Source organism: Entelurus aequoreus, linkage group LG18 (genome assembly GCF_033978785.1).
Source record: "Entelurus aequoreus isolate RoL-2023_Sb linkage group LG18, RoL_Eaeq_v1.1, whole genome shotgun sequence".
Taxonomy (NCBI): Eukaryota; Metazoa; Chordata; class Actinopteri; order Syngnathiformes; family Syngnathidae; genus Entelurus; species Entelurus aequoreus.
This window is the reverse complement of record NC_084748.1, coordinates 35,096,384-35,124,163: the sequence shown is the minus strand read 5'-3', so window position 1 is coordinate 35,124,163 and position 27,780 is coordinate 35,096,384. Positions and strand designations below refer to the sequence as shown.

The following is a 27,780-nucleotide window of genomic DNA, read 5'->3' as shown; positions in this document are numbered from 1 at the left end:
TAATGCATGTAGATGAAACATTCCAGCTTATTCCCTTCGGGGTCGCGGGGGGCGCTGTAGCCTATCTCAGCTACAATCGGGCGGAAGGCGGGGTACACCCTGGACAAGTCGCCACCTCATCGCAGGGCCAACACAGATAGACAGACAACATTCACACTCACATTCACACACTAGGGCCAATTTAGTGTTGCCAATCAACCTATCCCCAGGTGCATGTCTTTGGAGGTGGGAGGAAGCCGGAGTACCCGGAGGGAACCCACGCAGTCACGGGGAGAACATGCAAACTCCACACAGAAAGATCCCGAGGCCGGGATTGAACTCACGACTACTCAGGACCTTCGTATTGTGAGGCAGACGCACTAACCCCTCTTCCATCCGTGCTGCCTATATATATGTGTGTATATATATATATATATATATATATATATATATATATATATATATATATATATATATATATATATATAGTTTTTTATTTTTAAAACATTAATTAATTATATTATTTGTGCCTGATAAAACCATGGAATACCTAGACACTTTGCTACCGGTCGCCGCATGCTTAGCACATAGCTCAAAGAGGTGTCTTGTCTCTACCTATTTATATCCATGTCTGACAGTGTTGTCGATATTCTTCTCTCCATTGATTTATTAGTCTACTTGCTAATTTCCTTTTCTTAGCTGGTTACTCTCTGCTTTAGCGCGGTTCCAGTCAGACTTCAGTTGAAGTGTTTTTGTTGTTTCACTACTTCACATTTAAGCTAGTTTAGCGGTTAGCATGGCATCTCATCACCGGTGTGTTTCCATGCTAATGCCACATTTTATAACCATATTACTTTTTTTAAACACACTTGTGTTATTAGGAATATTGTCTATCGATTCAGAATCATCCACGTCCCAATCACCATTCAACTATGCTTGAATCCTTGAAGACACAAGTCACTATAAAGACCTTTTGTCACAAGGTTTTTGGCTAACAGGAAACTCTAAAGTGTTTTGGTTAAACTCCAGTCAAATATTAAATAATGTAGCACAATGCTCAGCCAGCAGTGATCATAGTGCATTGAAGCCAGTATGAATAGGACAGCTGCGGCATCTCCATGAATCCTCCAAATCTTTTGTGAGGTCACCGCTGTTCTTGCAATACTGCTCATTCCACCAGTATCATGTCAGCATATTTTATGTGAAACTGACTAATGCTATCTTTATTACGTCCCAATTTGTCACTAACATCATTTGTCCACATTATATTTGTATGCAGAACCTTTGATTTAGAGTTCCTCCCACATCATTTATAATATCTTCTAATGCCAATTGTCAATGAGCACAAACAAAATACTGTATGCTTTCAGTGTTTCCCATAAACTGCCAAGATACCTGTGGCGGTGGGGGCGTGGCTATGGGCGTGGTCACCATGACATCATCGAGTAATTTGCATAATTTACTACAATGATATGATTTTCTCTAAAAAGGCTAAAAAATGTATACTTACTAATTAATAACAACAGTTTTTTTTTAAATGTCCATCCATCCATCCATCTATTTTACAATATAATTACAACACTTTATGTACATATTTATATACAGATTTGAACAATAAGTTATTCACTGAAATATATTTATTAATTGTGGTTCTTACAAAAAATATATCTTATAAAATATAAAAGCTTAAAAGTCTCTTAAAGCTCTGCCCCTTTAATTAGTGCATACTAAATAATTTAACTTTAGCCTACTACTACAACCATATTATTTACCAGCAACATAATAATTTCTCTCTTTCTATCCCCTCCTGCTCCGGCCCGGCTGCACCAAATGATAATATAAATACATTTAATAAAGTCAAATACAAATAAGGCAACAAGAGAAGTATCCTACACTTCTCTTTTGTAAAGTAAATCTGAACAGCCGATATGGGCATCTACATCAACTATATGATTTGCCTGAGAAGCTGGACAGGACAAAAAAAAAAAAAAAAACCCGAAAAATCTATTTGTGGCGGGCGTAATTCTTTCGTGGCGGGCCGCCACAAATAAATGAATGTGTGGGAAACACTGGCTTTCATCATGATTTCATCAAACTGCACCTATTTCATATTGCATTGCTCAGCCGTTCACAGCGATAGAATGGAAATACACCTTTGATTTTAGGGAAAACTTAATGCACAACCATTCCAACCTAATTCATATTGTGCTCACATCGAAATTAACAGTGTTGTTGCTTGGTAAAAGAGGTTTGTAGGTTGAAGATTAGTGGATGCCAGCTGCTCTGTGGTGGCCCTGAGCATTTCAACAGCCTGAATTATATTAGTGACTATCCAGTTTGATAGTAAAGCACAAGGGTTTTCTTTCCACACATTTTTACTCACAAGTGGCCAGTCTAAATACCTTGGAATCCTCTAGTGTGTTTTCTTTTGTACCGCCATTTAACAATATGTTGCAATTACATCTTACATAAGAAGACCGCATATTAGTACTTTGACCAGCATTTCCAGAACGCTCACATAAATAATGATAAATAGCCATAGTGGTTTGTGTGTAAACTGTCATCTGATCTTAACATTTGGAGCTTTTTAGCAAATTATGGAATCCTGTTTGTGGCGAAAGGGCGTCTGAGTTTTGCGGGGATCTGTTAATTACCTCTTCATTGTTGCACTACGATGGGCGGTTAAATGAGGTGTAAACTAACACAAACACAGATCAGTAGGCAGATCAGTAGAACTAAATACGCAGCTGTCCTTGATCAGTATCATGGTTTTTCTCCTTTTCCAAGCAACACATTTGAATCTGGATGTGACTGATGGAAAATGAACGCATGTTAAAAGGCGTCAGCAATAATTGTCCCCAAGCAAGGATGAACAGCTCAGGGATAGTGGTGAAATAAGAGGTCTTCTTGCATTGAGCAAAGAGAGCACAGTACAAAGTCAAATTCTTTGTGTGTTAAACATACTGTACTTGGCCGACAGATTCTGATTCTGATTTGATTCTTCAAAATACCCTCTTTTTAAGTCTGTTGAGACCCCCTAAGATTGCTCGCACAGACATACAAATGTATACCACTATAAGGTGCCCTTAAAATCCTTTCATTTTCTTAAATATCCACAGTGCGCCTTATGTAATTCTGGTTGTCCTTACCGACCTCAAAGCAATTTCATGTGATACAAGGTAAAATGATAAGTGAGATCATTAGATAACAGTCACTCATAAGACATACGTGTGGACTTCAGGTTGAAGCCCATTCAATAAATGACACTAGCAATTACTCGTAAGCAAGCAACACCAAAACTTTGATGTTTCATTGAGAAGATAGACCATCACACAGAGCGCTCAAAAATATGTCAAAGTGTTTTAGTACGACTTTGATAAGCTGCGAAGTCGCATCGCTTGATGGAATGCAGAGCATCAGGGCTACTGTAGTCAGACGTACTGTGCTTTAAGATTACGGCTATTATTATGGTGTATTTATAAGGATCCCACAATTGCACCTATTAGAAGACACATTATCGTGCCTTTTGTTTCCCAATATTATGCAAAACCAAATTTTTTTTACATATTGGTACGTAGCTGCTGATGTGTATTTGGAAACTGCATAAGTCTCGAAAATATATGCGCTTCTGCCATTGTAGTCCGCACCGTAGTTAATAAGCTCCTTCTTTTTCTCTTTCCTCTTGTTGTGGGGCATTCATCCTCCACTTTTGCCATTTCTAGTATAAAGTAGCAAACAGTTCTAACTAGGGCTGGGCGATATGGCGTTTTATTAATATCTCAATATTTTTCGGCCATGTCACGATACACGATATATATATCTCGATATTTTGCCTTAGCCTTGAATTAACACTTGATGCATATAATCACAGCAGTATGATGATTCTATGTGTCTACATTAAAACATTCTTGTTCATACTGCATTAATATATGCTAATTTTAAACGTTCATGCAGAGAGGGAAATCACAACTAAGTCAATTTACCAAAACTGTATTTATTAAACAGTTATTAAGCAGTGGCACAAACATTCATGTAATTTCCAAAACAGAAAGTGCAAGATTGTCAGAGACATTTTAAAACAAGCTATAAGTGCACTTTTGTGCATGATGTCACTAAGATGACTTACCAATACAACACTAAATTAAAGTGCACTTTTTGTACAGAACGCCACTACAATATTTTAAAACAAATTAAGTGCACTTTTGTGCATGATGTCACACAAGATATTTCAATAACTGTCAAATAAAAATGAGCTGCATAATAGTAAATCAAATAGTAATAGTGTATGTCCTTCGCTATGTGGTAGGTTACTGCGGACGTTATCTCCTTCTGTTGTTGACTATTTTTTTGCATACGGTGTTGATCTGGAAATGGTTGCTTGGGCATTTTGTTGGGTGGCACTGGCCGAGATGTTGACATGCAGAGTTTCAAGCACTCTTCATTCTCTAGCGGGTGACTTTTCAAATGATGCTACAAATTAGCAGTAATGCTACTTTTTGTAGCAACGTTTTTGCCGCATACTTGACATATTACTGTTGTTTGTTCAACATCTTCCCGCTTGAAGCCAAATCACCGCCAAACGATGGACCCCGTGCTGTTTTTCTTGGGAATGAATTATTCCTTATTTGTTACCAGATTCGCACCTTCTCTCTCTCGTATTACAACTTGCACCGCTCCGCTAGCATCACAGTTAACGTTACCCATGTCACTACCTCGCTACCCTAGTTCTAACTTACATATGTCAGTAGTCTCGCTATGGAAGCGCTAAAAACTACTGGTACAACAAAGATGATGGGAAGAAGATGCCGTCGAAGTGACGGCATGTAAATAAGACCTCACACAAAACGGCGCATCCTGAAGAGACCGTCAGAAAGCGGCTTGAAAATGGTCTTCAAAACATAATCCATGCAACATTTGGACAAAAGAACCACCATTATATGTGATGTAGACCACAAGGAAGTGTTTTAAATATAGAAAAAATAATCATTGTATGACACCTTTAATGCGCCTTATAATCCGGTGCACCTTTTGTATGAAAGTAAACCTAAATAGACGTGCTCTTCAGCAGGGGGCCCTATGCTCCGAAATATACGGTAGGTATAGTAAATAGAGTAAAGTTTGGTGGATTGTTTAAGGAATTCAGTGTTTTTTTATTTTGCTGAAAATGCTGTAACTTACACAACCATTAATCACAACCGTATAACTTTTATTAACAATGCTTTCAGAAACAGTTTAACATTCTTTACTGTCATACATGTGTAAAAATAAGTTGTCAATCACATTGCAGATGCAAGCATGCTTGAAGACCCAAACTATGTCTTCATGTTCCCCTTCTTAGTCAGTTTGGTCTATCTTGTTTTGCTCTAGTCTGCTTTGCTGGTGGCCTTACTGCCTTTCAAATGTTTTGATTCTGTTTTCGTAAATACCTTGATTAAAATTAGAAATATTATTGACCGCGCTCCCTAGAGGTGGGGAGTCTTAGGACACCTCTCTATTCGATTACGATAACAATTCCAGTGCTACAATTCCATCCATCCATTTTTCTACCGCTTGTCCCTTTTGGGGTCGCGGGTGTGCTGGAGCCTATCAGCTGCATTCGGGCGGAAGTCGGGGTACACCCTGGACAAGTCGCCACCTCATCACAGGGCCAACACAGATAGACAGACAACATTCACACTCACATTCACACACTAGGGCCAATTTAGTATTGCCAATCAACCTATTCCCAGGTGCAGGTTTTTGGAGGTGGGAGTTTGATTACAAAAATGAATATTTATACATCTATAATTATTAAATTGTATATTATTATTATATATTGTGAATATATTACAATTAATTATTAATGATATTAGTAATATGTCCACAAGTCTCCTCTTTTGGCTACTAAAGTATGCAGTATTGCATCATTTTCAGTTTTTGGATGTTAGTGCGCACAGCATAGATATATACGTATGCATGAAAGACTAGATACGTTAGAACTGTAGTAGCCTGCTTAGTGAAAGAATATATAAACGCCCCTACTTAGCGAGCAGGCATCCTCAATCAAAGTTTTGTGCCTTCTAAAACCACAGAATGTTTAGACACTTTGGCCCTAGTCGCCATAAACTTGCGGCTCAACGACGTGTGTCGTCTATTTACTCATTCATATCTATGTCTAAAAGTGTTGTCGGCCGTCGACTGCACTGTATGGATGTTATTGTCTCTCCTGACTTATTAATCTACTTGCTAATGTCCTTTTAGCATGTTACTCTCTGCTGTAACACAGTTTCTATTAGCCATTTATTGAAGTGTACAAAGCTTTTAGAAATGTCTGTATTACTCTATTCAACATATGTAAATAATCGATATTTGGACATTTTTTCATCAATCCAGGAATCGCTTGCAGTCGTGATGCATCGCATTTCCCACCTCTAGAGCTCCCTATTAGATGTCATCACTGACTCCACAAAAATGTTCCATCTTGGAAAGTAAATGTGCAGGATTTCTACTGCATATGTTTCCATTTGTAGAGCTGTGGCTGACATACATCAGCCCAAACTCTACAAACACCAGTAAGCTTTGTCATTTTCCCCATGAACTAGATGCTTTTGAATAATTCAACACCCATGACTTTTAAAACACTTTTGTAGTGTAGTACGGTATAGTACTAATGAAGTAAAAACGATAACAGTACCAAAACATTGGTATCGGGACAACCCTACACTGTTGACATCCATGTCAACTTGCTAATACACGGTTTTTAGATATGGTGGAAGTCAGATGTAATAAGATCATGTAATTGTCTTTCAGTAGCCTTTCCTGCCTTTTCATAAATGTGCCATCTTATCACATGGTGATTGCGAAACATTTACTACTGACATGAAATTCCTCCAAACCATTCTCTAGTACTGTTGAATTCAATCATGTTAAAATTTGGATCAAGTAAGCACTAGATTGTGTATTACCTCATACCAATTGCCAATGTGGAGTTGTTTTTGCGAAGATTCAGGGCATATATGTGTCCTTGTTATGTGCTGGTGAGATTGTTGCTGTACTGGCAGGGTTGTCATATGGACGTAAAGAGACTCATTAACTGGATGCTCTCTGTTTGGTAGCGTATGATGCTCAAAGATACTTGCAGAAAACAGTAAGAAGATGGACCCAGGGAGTAGAACCAGCACTCTTTTATTAGCTTTTCACAGAATATGTTGCTAATGAGACTATTAAAACAATAACCGTCAAGTTCAGACAGTAGACTTACTGTCTGAACTTGACGGTTATTGTTTTAATAGTCTCATGATCAATTCCATTTTTAAAGAGGATTAGAGTACAACTGATCTGAACTTGTAAAATATGGTACTGTATGTCCTTCACGCAGAAGTGTGCACACACTATGGTTACTTCCACATTTTTCTAAAATCATCAAATAATTATTCAACAACAGATCGGACAAATTCATGAATTAAAGTGGAACACTTGCAGAGACCCAAATTAAATACAGAGCTAGAATTTCATCTTCAATAGCATTAATCAAAATAACAGAGCAAATTACCAATGCAATAGATGGTAAACAGTGTGCAGCCACCGTATGTATGGATCTAACTAAAGCATTTCACACAATTAATGATCATATAATTAACAAATTAGAACTGTATGGAATCAGAGGGCTGGTCTTGAACTGGATAAGAATCTACTTAACCAGCAGGAAGCAATACGTGGAAATAAGTGAAAGTAGGTCAACAGTGCTAGAGATATCTTGCGACGTACCCCAGGGATCAATACTGGGACCAATTGTTCAATCTTTAATTATACAACTGACATTTGCAAAGTTACAAAGGACTTAAAGTTAATACTATTTGCAGACGACACAACTGGAGAGAAAACACAGAAGCTAATACAAATAATAACAGAAGAAATTACCAAATTAAATAGATGGTTTGACAAAAACTGTGACGACCGTGTCGCATGGTGATGCAGGGGTTCGTTCTCCCAGGATGCAGACGGACTTCTGACACAGCTTGCAGGTAGGAAGTTATTTATTTTGGTAATAGATCAGGCGGGAACAAACAAAAACGTGCTCAAAGCACGTAAGGCAAAAACCAAAGGGGCTAGCGTGGGAGCTAGCAAACAAAAGAGCCTAGTGTGGAAGCTAGTATATAGATAGCAGGAATTAATACTGTCGTCAACTGTTGCATAAGGCAAATTAGGAAGCCAGACTGACTGACCGGCAAAGGCAGGATTAAATAGTGCTTCTGATTAGTGTTCGGGAAACAGGTGAGCGTCCCGAACACCAATCAGCGACAGGTGGAAACAATAAGCAACCATGGTAACTAAAATCAAACTCAAGGGTGCACAAAAACAGGAACTGAGGGAGTCCAAAAACCAAACAGAACATGATCCGGGCATTGGATCATAATAAAAACAGACTATCTTTATCTCAGTAAGACTAAAATAATGCTATTCGGTAACAGCAGAAGAGAAAGTCAAACACAAATACAAATAGACGGAGTAGACATTGAAAGGGTGAAAGAACTCAAATTTTGGGGTGTAATAATAGATTATATAATGAGCTGGAAATCTCATACAAAAATATACAACATAAGGTGGCAATAAATATTTCTATAAAGAACAAAGCAATATACAGTATGTTCTAGACCAAAAATCACTCCATATTCTCTGCTGCTCGCTGGTATTACTATATCTGAGTTATTGTGTAGAAGTACGGGGAAAAAATTGCAAAAGCACATGTCATTCACTAACCGTGTTACAAAAAATGTCAGTCAGAATAATACATACTGTTAGATTTACAAAATATATAAAACCCTTTTTTTTTTAATAAATCCAAAATATTGAAATTCCATGACTTGATGCATTTGGAAACAGCTAACATTAAAACTATGACTTGCTACAAGAATGTACAACAATTATTCTCAACAAAAGAAGAGAAATATAACCTCAGAGAAAAATCAAACTTAAAACTTTTGTTTTCACATACAACACTTAAGACTTTTGGCATATCAGAATGTGGAATTAAATTATGGAATGGATAAAGCAAATAAGACAAACAATGTACTAACCTGATGCACTAAAAGGTAGTTCAAACTCTAAGTGTTTACAACGTACAAGGAAGAAGAATTATGTTATTGAAAATAAGATAATACTAATCTCATTAATTGAGTGAACCATTGCTGACTTATATAGGTAACTGTTCTATTAAGAAATCATTGATGAAGTGGACATATGTGTTAGTAACTGCTATGAAGTGGAAAGGGGAGTAGGAATGAATAAGCTATGCTTCTTTCTACTCTTTTTTTGGGGCATGTTGTAAAGAGGAATGAAAAATATGTGATGCATCATGTTGAAACTGCATACATGTTCAAAATAAACTTCAACCAACCAACCAAATGGTTTGGAGAAAAGGTTTGAAAGTGTGCATGTGTGTGGGCGTGCGTGCATGCATGCGTGTGTGGTTGCAAACCATTGCCACATAATTTAACTACAGGAAGATCCCCGTCAAGGCTAGGAATTTTAGATAGTCCCCGATGACTCCTCCAGCTGTTTCCTCATTTAGATACCTTTCCTTGCAGTCAGCACTTCACCTCTGTCAGTCTGGAATGCTAGTGAAACTGTTGCGGCTTTAAGAGCTACAGTTCACCATACATTGACTTTGCAAATGCTTCTCCAACTATTTGGCTTGTCTCTACTCCCAATGAATCACTGACAGCTGTTTTAAAATGATCATGTTGTCATTTTTCTTGGCAAACAAGATTAAACAATGCTAATATTTCCTTGCTGACTTCTTTTCATATAATTTTATCTGCAACACATATTTTGGGGGGGGGGGGTTATAAACTGTTTGCTACATAGTAAATATTCTCCAATGCATTCCTTTTGAGTTACGCTGGTAACAAACAAATGCGGTCTAAAACATAACTTCCGTTGGCAGAGGTATAAAAAGCAAGTTGAACCTAATCATTTGATGTGTGTCCCATTTCTGTCTCTCCTTTTTAAGCCAATTATTCATTCCTTTCTTCTTCACTGCAATCACTTTGAAGAAACCTCCCATTGTTAAGTCTATGGCCAGCTGCCTTTTAACCCAGAATGACCAGTGTGAGCCAAGTGATGAGTTTGTATCTAATCTTTGTACTGCATTCTGCTTAGCCATGTGATATGGCGTCCGTCCTTGTCGGGGCCATTAAGTGGGACAGGAAGTATTGTTTTCTCATGACATAATTACTGTTATCTCTTAAAGGGGATTATTCTTACTCCGAGCTAATCAAACACTATAATCTGATTAATGTACCTGTGTATTGTAGACATTTGTAAGCAGTTTTTGTATTTATCCCAAATATCTCAAACTGATTTCACATTTGAAGCTTAATTTAGTTCCCTAATCACAGTGAAATTCAAATGATGATATGATTGATCAAGCAGGTTATTTAAATAATCTAAAATAAGGAATACATGATTATATACTAAGTAAGCCAGGATGGAAAAGGCAGGGACATGTATTTACTCTACTGCAGAAAGTACAAGGTGTCTGTTATAATTAGTACCTTTATTTTGCATGTCAAGTTTTAAAATACGCTTTTTATTATACTATTTCTTAAAATATTTTCCTAGAAATACATGGTTGGGAGTGTTCGAGTGTAGGGCATTAATTGTGGAAATACCAGAGTTTCCAATACATAGTCTGTGTGTAAGATAATAATTGTGTAACAGTAAGGGCCTCATTTACTAAGGGTTTGCATGTACTAAAAACATGCAAACTTAATAGCACTCGCAAAATTAATCTACTAAACTTGTGCGCAGAGGATTGCATCTCCTACATGAGCAGGAGAAGGAGCGCAATACATTTTGCGTGTCTGTCTTCATGAATATGCAGAATATCTGATCATCAGAATGCCCACAATACTGGGAAAAGAAGAGGCAAATATAAATATTTAGCATGCACAATGTGATTTATCAAGTCTGATCACTGTTCTGCGAGCTCTATTTTGAGTCTGTATTTAGCACGTCTGAAAAGTATGTGCAAACTGACGAAGTTACACACAGGGCTGTGAGAAAGGAGGTGTTTGTGCTGCAAATACAGACAATGGACAGAGAGTCCTCTGTCCTACGTGTGTGTCAACATATTTTAACTGTCAGAAATAAATAATATTAAACAGGGATGGGTACTGTTCACATTTGAACCGATACGATACCAATTCCCAGCACCTAGGATCCGATACCGGTACTTGACAAAACCAATTTTCAGTACTTTTGTGTGTGTCAAAAATGTTAATTGTTTGATAATATATTTAATTATTTTAATGTAATATTTAAAATTGAGCTGATTATGACAACTGTGCTGTCCAGTTCATCTAGTTTTCTTATACCATTTGATTCTCATTTGCAATGCAGTTGCTCTTCCAAGACATTCGATGGCAGTACTGTAGGTTATATATAATATGTTGTCTAACTAAGAAGTACATTTTTCCAGGACGCTGAATGTGTTATGTTGCGCTCGACAAAGTGTCTACACTGTAAGTATTGCGCTTATTAGACACCAAATGTTTGATTGTAACATTCATCTTAGTTGTACCGGTAGTTTTCATTACAAAATGTTATAATTCGATAACTGCTAGATGACTTAAGGAGCTGATTAAAACAAATTCAATTGATGTGTTTTGATGTCTAATATATATTTTGTATGAAAAAACGTCTTTCATTAAGCATTTTGTTCGCGTTTGGATCATTCCAGATGCAAGAATGCGCTGCAGTTGTGATAGTCCACCGTTGCAGAGCATCAGCACAAACAATTTAAATTATTTTCAAACACACAGTCTTAGTAGATCACACGAAACACAGCCATTAGTAGTACACGCATTTGTAGAGTCTGCACACGCTGTTTAGCACGTGTTATTTGGAATTTAGTAGATCAGTCTTAAGTTTGTATATAAGATACAAGGAGTGTAACAGTAAACACATTCATATTCAGATTTTTATATACCGGTACTAATACTACTTTATAGTAGGCCTGGGTGATAAATCGATTTTATCGATGAATTAAAGTTTTTTTATTGTTGCAGATTTTAAAAAAATAATAATCTGTGTTTTTCTCTTCTTGTTCTGGCATATTTTTTGCCCCCAGGACCGTCCGTAGCTTCCGCCCTCCCCCTTATTTAATACTCTTTCATCTGTTCAACCAAAGGCTACTGGGGTTGACCTATTCTTATTTTTCCTCTATTGTCTTCCACAGATCGAGAGGACCAATCCATTCTTTGCACGTGAGTACACAGACTGTTTGCTCCATTGATATTCTTGACATTTTAACCTCACATAAATGAAAGTAAGAGCCATATACCGTATTTTTCGGAGTATAAGTCGCACCGGCCGAAAATGCATAATAAAGAAGGAAAAAAACATATATAAGTCACACTGGAGTATAAGTCGCATTTTTTGGGGAACTTTATTTGATAAACCCAACACCAAGAATGGACATTTGAAAGGCAATTTAAAATAAATAAAGAATAGTGAACAACAGGCTGAATAAGTGTACGTTATATGACGCATAAATAACCAACTGAGAACGTGCCTGGTATGTTAACGTAACATATTATGGTAAGAGTCATTCAAATAACTATAACATATAGAACATGCTATACGTTTACCAAACAATCTGTCACTTCTAATCGCTAAATCCCATGAAATCTTATACTAATGTGTTGATAATTTCACACATAAGTCGCTCCTGAGTATAAGTCGCACCCCATGAAACTATGAAAAAAACTGCGACTTATAGTCCAAAAAATATGGTACTAGCCGGTAAGCAGACAAATTCAGGAGAATTGCAAGGTCAGTACTTCAGGTCACCACTTGAAAGAGAACTGTCACATTAGCCGCCTGGCTTTTCTGTAAAATTGTCTGGCCATAACATGAATGAAACATAAGAAAATTCCATAGGTATCAAGAAATAAACTTCGACAGCATCTACATGCAGTGATTCCACTTTTGTGCATTACTATAAGTAGTAAGATTATATGTGCTCTTTATAAATAGCTTCGGCATTAGTAAAAACTACACATTTGTGTCTTTTTGTGGACTTCACAAGACGTAATAACAGAGGAATACCACACCCCACAAGCGATACATTCCCATGAATCCCTCCACCATTACCTATGCCTTACTGTGTCTAACTGTATTTATATTGAGCCACACTCCTCAGGAGTCACACACTATTTTGTACATACTTCAAATTTGCACTTGAGGTAAAACCCCAGACATAGTCTAAATCGGAGCAGTCCTTCTGTTTTTTTGTAGGTCTGACAGCACTTAAGAGGATTTCCTTCCTCCATTTTTTTTGTTTGCAACACCACAGAGGGAGCAACAAAAAGCATGCTCAACATTTAGAAAACCACAACTGCTAAACTGGACCAATACTTAACATTCAGAGAAAGACACATCCTGATCCTGTGTCGCCCTGTGCTATTTGTTGAGCGAGGTCGCTTAGTGTTTTCTCACTTAGTCTGAACGCGCCTGCAAATCAAAAGCACTGTCTCTGCTCTATTAATCTAAATGTTTTATGGCTAAGGTCGAGATGTGACAGCTTACTTGTTTTGAGCAAGCCTGGTTTTTTAGGGGGTTTTTTTCAATTAGACGCCATATGTTCTTTTGTCTCACAGTGGTGAGTCCGGAGCTGGCAAGACAGAAAACACAAAGAAGGTCATCCAGTACCTGGCACACGTTGCCTCCTCCCACAAAGGAAGAAAAGACCACAACATTCCTGTGAGTAGTATCTAACTAATATATTTCTGCAATAATTCAATATAATAAGCAGATTACCTAAAAAGACCCAAAAATTTGTTATTTCATAGATGCATGCAGAAATACTTTAGTCAGGTTGTCAAGGAAACCAACCATTTAACTGTATAATTGATAAACCTTGCTAGGAAATAGTCACAGCTACATGACAACAGATGGTAAAGTCGCCATGGCTTTGGTCAGAAGATCTGTGCACGCAATCTAACACTTTGCATTTGTTTATTTGTAACAAACAGCCTGAATCTCCTAAGCCAGTGAAGTTGCAGGCAAGTCTCTATTTTTCATTACACACCATGTTTATGTGCACGCAAACAAAATTGAGAGAGTCTGCAACTGCTGTATATACAAGTTGTTGATAATCAATAGTCAAGTTAGCTCTGGAGCATCAGTTTCAAAATTAAAGTAGCAGTTTTGTAAAAACTGTGAAAAAGCACAAAACATTATTATTTACTGTGTTTACTTTGTTTGTTTCACAAGGCACAAAATGCAGTTGTAAGTACTTTTTAGATGACATGTGTCTCTAAACTCTATATATGTGTTACATGTACTTTGTCAATGTAAATGTGCCATGATTTAAAGTCATTTATTTTCTTAAAACACACTCAACATAGTCATAAGCCTCCTGATAAAACCTCGCTAGGATCTTTTTACTGGTATTATAAACAGGTCATTTATGTTTATCAAAAATTATCAGATAGATTGCGTTACTTATGGTGGTCAGTGCCTTATAGAGGAACTGCACTGTTTATGGAATTTTGCCTGTAATTCACAATCCATGTGAGACAAGAATACATATTTTTTCTTTTTTTATGCATTCTAATTTGTAATACACGGCTCGTACTAGACGGCTAACAATAAAGCTAATGTGGGTCATCTATTATGCCAAAGAAGCCCTATTAAAAAACATCCAAAAACAATACTCCATACATGTTGTGACCTGCATATTCACCAAGTATTAGCAATACTTTTACTATAAGAGTTAACGCAGAGGAACTACTTTTAGCGGCGCCTTGGATCACATAGAGATTACTAGATTATGCAGCTATTGACTTACTGAGCTACTGCATTGCCTATGAATTGGTCAAAGATAATTCTAAATTTTTAAAATCATGCCTCTCATTTGTATAGTAGAAGGTTGTGGTCATAAACCGAGAGGTTTGTCAACTTTAAAATTCAATTTAGATCCAAGGAACATCTCGAGAAAGGCACAAAGAGCCACTTCTTGCTAGCGTTCATTTTTAATTAGAATGCATGGAAAAAAGAAAGATATGTGTGTAGTTGTCTCACATAAGGATTGTGAATGATAGGCAAAATTCCAAAACAAAAGTGCAGCTCCCCTTTTAGGCTCTGACCTCTTATAGCAGGGGTGTTCAAAGTGTGGCCCAGGAGCCATTTGTGGACTGCAGATAAATTCTCAGGGATCAAGCAATTGAAAATTCAATGACGAAAATAATATAAGTAAGGAGATGAACTTGAAATGTTGTTACTTATACCACAAAGGTTTTTTTTAAGTACTGAATAGATAACATCTTAGAATACTGGATAGGTTTTAGCCTTTTTCATAAAATGAAACATGTAAAAGTGGCCCCGTGCATTCTTTGACTGGTCAGTATTCAGTGTAAAAAGTTTGAACACCCTTGCCCTGTAGAATATCTCAAGAGTGACTAAATGACAGGCTACATGTTTATCTTAAACGCTAGCTGTAGTTGAGGTCTCTAGGATTATAATTATAAACTATTGAAAAACAATGAGGTGGTCCATTGTTATATGGTATTCATTTTAGGTTGTGCCTGAATTCTGCCTCAGTTTTTGCCATGATGTATGTAACTATTGACTCCACAATAATAACAATTGAATCCCCCCATATCCTACAGAGTGGAGCCCTGTTTTATGTGAGTAGAATGTAGTTTTTCCACTTGACTCACCTCACTTACAGTAGAAAAAGGCTTTTTACCCTCTCTGTTTCCATTCCCTCTTTTACTCACAGAAATAGCTATTAACGCTTCAATATGGCATTAAGCTGCGCTATAGATGCTTTCTATCCTCATTCATCCACTTGCTGTGGTTAAGCGTTAATGTTTTTACAGCATGGGCTAGAATTTCCGCTTATTGCGTTGAGTTTGATTCGCTTTTTATAGAAAACTCACAACTGCAAGACTTCTGGTGTGACGGCTGTATTAATCCTTTGGGCTTCTACGGCATTTAGCACATTTCCAGTGGAACCTCGAAAGGTCGTAAAATTTGCTAGACCAAAATGATGTGGGGTTGTGCAAGTAATTGACTAGCAACAGTCAGAAGAAGGAGTTATTGTCATGCCAAAGCACAAAGACTTGTGCCGGTTCTGTGTAAAATGTAAAAACGGGTAAATGGCTCTTATGTTGTAATTTTTTCAACCTGTAATGTTACCTGCTCGTACTAGCCATTGCTAGTAATACGGCACCCTCTTCATTTGTCATTATATTGAAGGGTAGAGGTGGGAAATTATAAGATTTTTATAATTTCGATTCCATTTTCGATTCTCCTTTACGATTCGGTTATTTATTGACTCTCTTATAAATTCTCACTTGGATAAAGGATAACAGGTTGATGAGCATCAACTTTGTTTAGTTAACAAGAAAACAAGTTCCCAATTTAGGGATGTAACAATAAACGGTAATAATGATAACCGCCGTAAAACTCCCGACGGTTAGTATTGCCGTTTTAAATAAAAATTATCGAAAAACTGTGATTGATAACTACACTTTAATAAACTCATGGACTGACTGGCACCAGCTCGCGAGCTTAAATGCTAACATGAAAACAAGGGACATTCACGTTCTTCTCCATTAAGAAATGACATACCCAATCTAAGCTATTCAATTGTGTATATTAAACCAACAAGCTGTGCTCTCTTAGAACAGAGAGATCGTTCTATCCTAAAAAGAATACGAGACAAAGGACCGCTGAACAGAGTAGGATGCCACAACGCCCCCCAGAAATAATAAATAATGATAGATTTTATTTGTTGCGCAGTTTTCATTTAAATACATCTTAAAGTGCTGAAGTACAAACCAATATTTAAAACATTAAAAGCTTAGCTATTCAAACAGATTAAATACTAAGACTAAAACACTATTAGTGATGCATAAGAAACACAAAACATACAAAGTAGTGTCTTTTCTAACAGTGTGTCTATTTATTTTAGTTATTTAAAGAAAATAACTTTCAGTATGTGTATAGGTACTTATTGAGCATATTCAACAATACAATACTATAATGATAACCTTCATCATTTTGGTAACAATGACATTTTCGTATCGTTAAATCCCTATTACAAACACAACAGTGAGATCTTAAGAGGCCCACAGCCATGATGGGGTGCCAGGGCCTAGCGGGCCTCCAGAATTGCATTTTTTTATACATCTATGAATACTATTAATATTCTACTATAGAAATAAACTAAAAGTATTCTTTTGAAAATAATATATAAGCTGACCCCTCAAAAGTAAATAAAACCACTTCAGCCAGTGACAAATACAAATACAGTTACAAATACACCTAAATTGTGCATGCATTAATGTTTATCAACATTTCATGGTCATATTAGTGGGGGTTTTTACCTCATTGAAACACTCCCAATTTGTTGGTGTATAATATTTATTTAGACAATATAGACTCCTGAATTAGTTTATCCTACTTTTATGCTAATGATTGTTCTTGATTTGAAGCCAGATCATTTTTTTTAAGCAAGGCCTCCAAAATCTCCCATCTTTTGGAGTCCCAGCTGCTCAGGATGAGTTGCCCACATCAACTTGGTCCTGGTCGAATTTAGAACATTTTGTATCATTTCCAAGATGTGGCCTTTTACTCGCTTTATAGATAAGCGTACATTTCTCTGACCTCCAGAGCAGATGTTTTACCACTGAGTACACATCCTCAACTGGCCTCACCCCCGTGGAAAGATTTAGTGGACCAGTTTGACTGATCCTCTTTAACTGTTCTCAATCTGTCCAGAAGACTGCTTTGTGGCCTGCCAAACTGCCTGTGCTGCGGGGAGACACAAACTTGTAGCTAAGGCAGATATATGCAGAATGTGATTGAATAATTAGAGGGGCTGCTTTGGCCGCAGAAGGAGTGTCCGTAAAAAGCAATAACAGCTGTACGACAATTGGCCTCCTCAAGTGGAAGAGTCAATTGTCAGACAGACTCCCCTTGCACCAGTAATGTGGGTCATCTAAATTGGACCCCCTCTGTGCTTTATAATCGGCTTGTTTTTTTTGTTTGAGCAAATGTAAAAACACACATTTAGGTTTGTATTTCACAATCCAAATGAGGATCATTTTGTTAAGTAAAAACAGTTAACTGGAAATGAACTAGTTTTAGCAAAGTGTGCTTCAACCTTAAAAGTATGAATCATCTTCCCAAAGCTCCTCAATGCTAATTCCTTTTTTTATGTAAAAAAAAATTGCCCTTTTAAGTTTCAGCCCTTTTTAAAATTTTGGTCAAAATATTCCTCAAAAATGATGTTGCAGAAGAAAAAATATCTTTCACTCAGCAATTTTGGATTCTCTGGTTAGGATTAAGCTCACAATGTGGTTTGAATGGAAACAGTAATGGTCCACATGTTTGAGCAGCTGCACGAATAGCCTTTTTATTTATTTAGCCTCTCAAAGTGTCCTGTCCGACAGACTGTTCATGGAAAATGTCTGTTTTGTCTCTGCAAGAGACAGCCAGTATAAAAAACAAAAAAGTTGCCCATTATCTATTTTCTGTACAAGTAATTTACAAGCAAAAAATATAATGTGCAAAATCAAATCACTTGTTTTACTATTTAGCAGATCTGATATAAGAAACATAATATATTCAACACGTAAAGTACAAAGTATTTGTAAATTGACAATTTGAAAAAAAAAAATATATATATTATTTTGAGTTATTACAAATACTTTATCTCACATTTTTCCCCTTTCAATATTTATAATTTTAGTCAATTCTTTTTTTTCTCTGAATATAAAGCAACTGCTTTAAAAAAAAAAGATACATTTTTTGATTATGAAAACAAAATAATCATAAAAATGCTAACTATGTTTACAGTTGGATCACGATTATTACTCATCACTCTAAGTTGATTAAATATTCCCAAAAACATTTTGAGGTTTTCTAGTTCTATGCTTAAATGAAGTCTGTGTCTAATTTAGTTTAATAGCATTATTTTCGGAATGGATATTAATGTTGTGAATGGAGGAACATTTATTGTAGCATTTTGTTATTTGTTTTGTTATGGCCTACTTTTTCTCACTGTTGTCATAATCAAACTTTGTTTTGCATACTTGCACTTGGAGATTGTGTGTGTGTCTTTTGGTTTGAAACACGTGCCCTCCAGATGTCTGCTGTCAGTCTGCATGGAACTTTTTTTTCTTTTCTTGGAACATTGATGAATCACTTTTATTTAATTTTATTTTGCTTGTTGGTCTTTTGTTTTAATAATTGCTGTAACAAGACTGTTTTCTTCCAGGGTGAACTGGAACGTCAGCTTTTACAAGCCAACCCCATCCTTGAATCATTTGGCAATGCGAAGACGGTGAAAAATGACAACTCGTCGCGTTTTGTGAGTGCGGAAGAAATGTATATTTGCAATGTCACATACAGCAACTTCAAATATAAGCTCTGTGTGTGATTCTAACTGTTTACTAAGATTGATGTGAATTTTGAAAATTGCTTGTCTTATGCACGTCCTGAAGCTTCCATTTTGTGTTGCAGGGAAAATTCATCCGGATCAACTTTGATGTCACCGGTTATATTGTTGGAGCCAACATTGAAACATGTATCCTTTTTTGGGAGGATTTATTAAGTCGTTTGAAGTTATGTTGTCATATAAATAAGAATAATGGAGTAGAATGTAAGGTTTATTGTCATCAAACATGGAAGCATGACAAAATTACAGTATAGTTTGAGTTTGAGTTTGAGTTTGAGTAAATTATCAATCAAAGTTTACTTATATAGCCCTAAATCACTAGTGTCTCTAAGGTTGCACAAGCCACAACGACATCCTGGGCTCAGATCCCACATTTACCAGTAATGCTGACCGTTCATTGTTTTCCCTTGACTACATAATTATCAAGACTTACTGGAAAAATCCAGAGCTATACGCCAGGCCAAAGATGAACGCACATTTCACATTTTCTACCAGCTTCTCGCCGGAGCTGGTGAACACCTCAAATGTGAGTATGCAACATAGAGATTAATATTCTGCTCCTCTCTCTGTCCCTCATGTTGATCACTGCTGCAAAATATTACGCAAAGTTTTCCTTGATATATATATATATATATATATATATATATATATATATATATATATATATATATATATATATATATATATATATATATATATATATATATATATATATATATATATATATATGTATATATATATATGTAAATATGTATATATATATATGTAAATATGTATATATATATATATATGTAAATATATATATATATATATATATATATATATATATATATATATATATATATATATATATATATATATATATATATATATATATATATATATATATATATATATATATATATATATATATATATATGTATATATATGAATTATTGGTGCAGTACATCATTGGACAATCTTGACCAGTATTTTAAGTCAAAGCATAATAATTGTCTAACATAAATGTACCAATGAGTGCTTTAAGTACAAAGTGCTTATGTACGGTACTTTTTTTCAACCTTTATTTTGTTAGCCCGGTCAGACCAGATGTTGCGAACAGTTCTGTTGTTGTGAAGGCTGGAAGCAGGATAGAATAGATTTGATTAATCCCACAATGGGGAAATTATGTGGTGGCAGTGCAGATACAGAAAGTCCGCAAAAATAAGGTAAAAAAAAATCACAATAAAAAAGAGGGAAACATCCAAGAACATAAAATACATTAAAAGAGCACAGAGCTGATGGAATCAGCTGCCACTACATCAGAGCCATTTCTACATACTATAGGATACGGTAGACTTTTTTTTTTAAAATGTATACCCCAATGGGGAAGTTACCTTTTAGTTTACAGCTGCTGTCGTGTCTGTACATTAACCTTGCGTTGGTTGTCTCGTTCATGACAACACAAGCCGAAAAGATGTGTTTCAGGTGTACGGGTTGTCATAGCTAACTAACATCAGCTTCATAGTAGATTCACAGATTTAGCCAATATTTTAAGTGGCTGTCTTGACATTGTTTACTTCAGCAAAGCGGTGAGTACAATGCAAAAAACAAGGAAGACTACAAGAGAGCACAGTACTGTGGCAGCCCCTAGATTACCAAGCTTTACCATCATGATGATAGCGTTTCGGTCACATTTATGTGAATTTCCATGATAGGTTTGAGTTTTTATTGGCCAATTCCGTGATTCCGTCCGCAAGTCTGTTTACGTGGAAATCATGGTGCCCTACTTTGCCTCACAATGTGCACGTGTACGTTCAGAACTACTGATTAGTAATACAAAGAAAAAACACATGTGCTCTGAACCGTGTTAGGTCAACCGAACAGTTCCGTTTTTTCCCGTAAACCGGTCCATCCCTGCTTCTAACGGGTTAGAGCAGTTTGGGAAAGGTTCTTGTCCGTTCAACATGAGTGTGCCACAGTGCTCAAAGCAAGGTTCCTAAAGGCAGCATCCCAGTTTTGGCACCCCTCCATGTCCTTGCTCCTTAAAGTTCCTCTGTTCTTCCATCCACAGCTGACCTGCTTTTGGAGGGATTCGGCAACTACCGTTTCCTGTCTAATGGCAACATCCCAATCCCGGGCCAGCAGGATAAAGACAACTTTCATGAGACCATGGATGCCATGCACATCATGAGCTTTTCCCATGAGGAGATCTTAGGTATATGTTCCATTATTGTTTGATTTACTGTACCTGTTCTATTGTTCCTATACTCAACCCTGTATAAATTAATCATCAAATCTTATTCACATGTTTGGAGTTTAACGTGTACATACTTTTACAGAAGCAAATAAAATGTTAGTCTGAATCAGTATGCAAAGGAAATAATAATAAAATAATGTACATTCTTACACTAAGATGTATGTTTCATTATTCTTTGGTTTATGTTCATAGCCATGTTGAAGGTGGTGTCTTCAGTGCTTCAGTTTGGAAACATTGTGTTTAAGAAGGAAAGGAACACAGACCAGGCCTCCATGCCTGATAACACTGGTAAGCATGTTTAATTTTTAGTATAACCAGAAAAAAAAAGTTATTTCATGTGCCTCTTGTTAATTTAGGTACTATTTGTACACTAGTTTCAGTATCAGTAAACACCAGGCTTGGACAAAATTCTGAATCTGAAATTTTTATTTAAATCATGTGTACAGTTGAGATTATACTGTCCCCACTCCACAGGAGGGCAGCACGGTGGAAGAGGGGTTAGTGCGTCTGCCTCACAATACGAAGGTGCTGAGTAGTCTGGGGTTCAATCCCGGGCTCGGGATCTTTCTGTGTGGAGTTTGCATGTTCTCCCCGTGACTGCGTGGGTTCCCTCTGGGTACTCCGGCTTCCTCCCACCTCCAAAGACATGCACCTGGGGATAGGTTGATTGGCAACACTAAATTGGCCCTAGTGTTTGAATGTGAGTGTGAATGTTGTCTGTCTATCTGTGTTGGCCCTGCGATGAGGTGGCGACTTGTCCAGGGTGTACCCCGCCTTCTGCCCGATTGTAGCTGAGATAGGCTCCAGCGCCCCCCGTGACCCCAAAGGGAATAAGCGGTAGAAAATGGATGGATGGGCACTCCACAGGATGTTGAATTGGAATTTGACTCGGAATTAGAGAAAGGGGAATTATTATAAAATCTTTGAAATTCAGAGAAATTTCTTATCGCCGAGTAACATTAATCGCAATTCTTATTTGCAATGATTCTTAATCGATTAAAAAAAAAAAAAAGCGATTTCTTATTTATTTATTTTTCCTTTTTTTCTGTCCTGTCCAGCCACTCAGGCAAATAATATTGTTGATGTAGATGCCCATATCTGCTGTACAGATTTACTTTAAAAAAGAGAAGTGTGGGATACTTTTCTTGTTTCCTTTTTTGTATTTGCCTTTATTAAATGTTTGGGTAGAATTTTATTGAAACCAGTTTTCTTTTCAGTAATTTAGAAAGTTATCAGAGCTCTTTATCTATTTTATGGAGTAATATAGTTAATCATTGAACGGGTACCCAATGTTATTAAAAAAGTATTGATTTTGAATCGAAAATCCTTTTGAATCGAGAATCAAATCGTTACCCCCAAGAATCGAATCAAATTGTGTGGTACCCAAGATTCACAGACCTAATATACACTACCGTTCAAAAGTTTGGGGTCACATTGAAATGTCCTTATTTTTGAAGGAAAAGCACTGTACTTTTCAATGAAGATAACTTTAAACTAGTCTTAACTTTAAAGAAATACACTCTATACATTGCTAATGTGGTAAATGACTATTCTAGCAGCAAATGTCTGGTTTTTGGTGCAATATCTACATAGGTGTATAGAGGCCCATTTCCAGCAACTATCACTCACAGTGTTCTAATGGTACAATGTGTTTGCTCATTGGCTCAGAAGGCTAATTGATGATTAGAATACCCTTGTGCAATCATGTTCACACATCTGAAAACAGTTTAGCTCGTTACAGAAGCTACAAAACTGACCTTCCTTGAGCAGATTGAGTTTCTGGAGCATCACATTTGTGGGGTCAATTAAACGCTCAAAATGGCCAGAAAAAGAGAACTTTCATCTGAAACTCGACAGTCTATTCTTGTTCTTAGAAATGAAGGCTATTCCACAAAATTGTTTGGGTGACCCCAAACTTTTGAACGGTAGTGTACATAATGTATAAACATATACATATATGTATGTGTGTGATATATATATTTATATTTAGGGGTGTGCATCTCTACCTTAAATGGCGATCCAATATGCACCCCGATACATGAGTTACGATACGATTCAGTAACAATACTAATACGAGTGTATCATGAATCATGTCAGAACAATGTCGTGTTTTAAATTGAGACAGACAAAACAAGCGGTTCCTGTGTTAATTATGAGCGAATAGTCAAACTATCAACTTCAAAGCATTGCAATCCATAAACTTTACTAAAAGAAGATGTAAACAAAACACTTTTAGTAAAGCTAACAGGTATTTACTGTTGTTTGCTCAGATAACAACAATAAAAGCAAAGCTCTGCATCAAGCAGGGGTGTTATAACCCTACAGTAACACATGTGCAAGATCCAATTAAGTGCCACCACGTAAACTAAACAGCAGCTTTAGTGTAGAACAGGGGTCCCCAAACGTTTTGAATCGGGGGCCGCATTGGGTTAAAAAAATTTGGCCGGGGGCCGTATATATACCGGTGTGTATATATATATATATATATATATATATATATATATATATATATATATATATATATATATATATATATATATATATATATATATATATATATATATATATATATCTTCCGAGCGCAATGATGTCACGTTATCGATGGGCATTTTTAGAAAATATGATTTGCCTGAGTGGCTAGGAAACAAAGAGAGTAACAAGCGGTAAAAAATGGATTAGAAAGGACAGATTTTAAAAAATTAAATACAAATAAAATGTATCTTGGGACTTCCCGCGGGCCGGATTTTGGACGCTCAAATACTTTTCAAAGTGCCATTCTGCTGCTTACTGTGCAGCTACAGTAGGTATTTATCTTTAACAGAATGAATAATGTAGTAGTTGGTGTGATTACCTTGCAAAGTTGGGGCTGGAAGTCTTTCAAATCCGTGTCCTTGTCTTGCCAGTTGCTCGCTCTGCTAGTATTAGCATCCCTAGATCCCTCATTTCCAGCTTGAGTGTTTTCATGCCGTCAGAACAGGTGGGGGCTCAGATTAGTTGTGCGGCCGCTACTTTATCGCTGCTTTCCAAACGTTACACATGGCCATACTTTTATCCAACTGACCATTCTTTTAAAAAAAAAAAAAGAAAATCTGAACGTTTACCACTCTTTAGATTTAATATTCAGGGGTGCATTGTTTGTAAACTCTTCTGGTGCTGTCTGTCATGCTGCTCTGTTGTTGTCAGTCACAAACGAGAATGTTACATTACATCATCACAGAAGTCTTGCAAGATTAGAGCAGCCGTATTTTGTAGCAGAGCACTAATCAACCGATTCATGACTTTCCAACCGGGCATCAGCCGATCCATACTAGATATAGATCAGAAGCTCGCCAAACTATGTATTCATATCTCTAAAGTTAAAATCGGTTTTCAATTTGTACCGATTAATTTTTACACCCCTAATATATATGTTAGAGGTACACACAATGTTAAGCATTAGCAAAGATTTAAAATACCCCAAAATTATAGTATTAATGGTAGTATTAACTGTTTCAAGACGTTGATCTGACACTGACCTTGATTTCCTCCCCCCATTAAAGGGTATTGATTTACTTTATGAGACACAGATGGAGGACGTTGACATAGCTGCTGCCTGATATGCATTAAAGCGCACAACTTTTTCCGCATATTTTTCAACTCATTTCCACTTTTCCTGGCACCTTTTGCATACTGATCATTACCCGTTGAGCAGAAGGACGTTGATTTATGTTTTTTCTCTCCCTGAACTTTGTCAACCTGCTATTAAAGACCATTATTGTGAAGATTTACTCCTGAAGGAAATGGGGCCCAGTTCCTCCACATGTGGCCTTGCATATGTGGCCCTTTTAGAAGAGAGAGACAGAGGCAGACTGATCCTAATGCCAATGATGTCGTTCTGCAAAATATTCCCAAATGTGTCAAGCCTGATCTCGGGAATGTTTTTTTTTCTTTTTTTAGAAGAGGTTAGCTGTCTGATTTAGACAGCGTCTTGCATGTAGTATTTTCCATCATCTCCAAGCCAAAAAAATAGGACATTTGCTTGGTATTGCAGATAAAAAAGTGGAATCTATCATACAGTTAGATTAAAATCATATAGATTTATTTTTTTACAAATAAGCCATTATGTCTTAAGTAATTACTACCCTTATATACATATGTGGCCTCTTTACATTTGAATGCAAATAAGCGTTGTGTCACGTTCAGTTGTCGTCGTCGCGATATAGAACCCCAAAAATGCAGAAGCAGGAGGCAGCGTGCAGGTTCAAAAGTATTTACTTTTACAAAAAAACTAATCCAAATAGAGTGCAGCACAGAAAATGCGCACAAGAAGCACAGGGAAGCTGTGTGCAGAAAACAGAGCACATTGAGTTGTATAGAAACCCTCTGATGGTCATTGGCAGCATGTGAGAAACATAATCGCGAATCACCCGCAGGTGATGAGAACAGGGTTTGAGAGCAGGGGTGAAGTTGCTGCAAGCCAACATACACAGAACAGGAAGTGGGAATATAACAAGAGCCCCAAACTGGAAATGAACCCAAAACACAGGAAATCTATGTCACCCTAAAACCAAACTTGTCAAGTAGACATGACCTAAGGGTACCCTAAAACCAAACTTGTCAAGTAGACATGACCTAAGGGTATATCAATTGCATTGATGTGCCTTCTTTCACACTTTTTCCCAGCTGCTCAGAAATTGTGTCACCTGTTGGGCTTGAGTGTCATGGAGTTCACCAGAGCAATCCTTTCGCCAAGGATCAAAGTGGGAAGAGACTATGTCCAGAAAGCCCAAACTAAAGAGCAGGTTTGTCATTAAATGTTCACAATTGTAATAATCAAGAATTTAACATATTTATTTAAATGTTCTCACTTATGGCAACTACTTGATCCAGGCTGACTTTGCAGTGGAGGCCCTGGCTAAAGCGACTTATGAGCGTTTGTTCCGTTGGCTAGTACATCGAATTAACAAAGCTCTGGACAGGACCAAACGACAAGGGGCCTCGTTCATTGGCATCTTGGACATTGCTGGGTTTGAGATTTTCCAGGTTAGATTAGTGGATGTTTGGTACAGCAGAAATTAGTTGAAGCCAGCATCGACAGTTTTTTCACAATAAATCACTTGTGTTTGCTCTTCATACGTTTGCAGCTTAACTCCTTCGAGCAGCTGTGCATCAACTACACCAACGAGAAGCTGCAGCAGCTCTTTAACCACACCATGTTCATCCTGGAGCAAGAGGAGTACCAAAGGGAAGGTATCGAGTGGAGCTTTATCGACTTTGGCCTCGACCTGCAGCCTTGCATTGACCTCATTGAGAGACCGGTGAGTACTGTCAATTAGACACAAAATCTTACATTTGATTCAGATGAGTGTCTATACTTGCAAAAGAGGCATGGGGGACTGTGTCACTAAACTTTTGCTCTGCATTAATTCCTTCAGGCAAACCCTCCAGGGGTGTTAGCTCTGCTGGATGAGGAGTGCTGGTTCCCCAAAGCCACAGACAAGACCTTTGTTGACAAGCTAATCCAGGAACAGGGAACACACACCAAGTTCCAGAAGCCGCGGCAGCTTAAAGACAAAGCCGACTTTTGTATCATCCACTATGCTGGCAAGGTATGCTTGGAATAAATCATAGACGTGTTTAAAAAGAACTCAAGAAGTTAAGTGGTTTCTTCTGTTGTACCCATAATGTTTATTTTCCTACCTAATCGTCCGTAAGTGGAAAGTTGCTGCTGGTCAGAGCTAATCTGACACAAGATTCCCCCATGGTGGAAATTGAGGGGAATTACTATGAGTGGATTGGGACTTTGCTAGTGGTGTTATGCAATACAACGCAGAAAGACCTGCTGAAGAGGACATCTGCTTAACATTATGAGGACGGCGTCTTATGCAACAACCTTAGAAAAACCACAAAGATGTGAGATTTTGTGCTGCGGGGGGAAAGAATGCTCAAGCACACAGCCACGTCCCCAAATGTTCATTATTGGGAATGTACAAAATAAATGGGACAAATGCAGAGGAAAATTTTTTTACGGTAACTTTGTATTTCACTCTTATACTGTTAAGCAGAGTGTTTTGGCATGTCACGTTAAGGCCTGGGCCGATAACAAATTTTGCTTGACGATATATTG

General features: G+C 37.0%; 1 protein-coding gene across 6 annotated transcripts in view; it reads left to right on the top strand.

Moving 5' to 3' along the window:
* The window catches only part of LOC133634075 (myosin-10), a 91,097-nt gene that overhangs the window by 26,601 nt on the left and 36,716 nt on the right, over positions 1-27,780 (top strand). For 4 of the 6 annotated variants that reach the window (XM_062027061.1, XM_062027057.1, XM_062027059.1 and 1 more), the window contains exons 4-16: positions 12,200-12,227; positions 13,623-13,725; positions 13,998-14,027; positions 15,636-15,653; positions 19,256-19,348; positions 19,501-19,564; positions 19,863-19,961; positions 21,489-21,632; positions 21,867-21,962; positions 26,337-26,455; positions 26,544-26,696; positions 26,798-26,971; positions 27,089-27,262. In XM_062027061.1, coding sequence (XP_061883045.1) covers positions 12,200-12,227; positions 13,623-13,725; positions 13,998-14,027; positions 15,636-15,653; positions 19,256-19,348; positions 19,501-19,564; positions 19,863-19,961; positions 21,489-21,632; positions 21,867-21,962; positions 26,337-26,455; positions 26,544-26,696; positions 26,798-26,971; positions 27,089-27,262 — 1,295 coding nt within the window. The remainder of the gene's footprint in view (positions 1-12,199; positions 12,228-13,622; positions 13,726-13,997; positions 14,028-15,635; positions 15,654-19,255; positions 19,349-19,500; positions 19,565-19,862; positions 19,962-21,488; positions 21,633-21,866; positions 21,963-26,336; positions 26,456-26,543; positions 26,697-26,797; positions 26,972-27,088; positions 27,263-27,780) is intronic. The other 2 variants (XM_062027063.1, XM_062027060.1) reach the window with 1 other exon arrangement.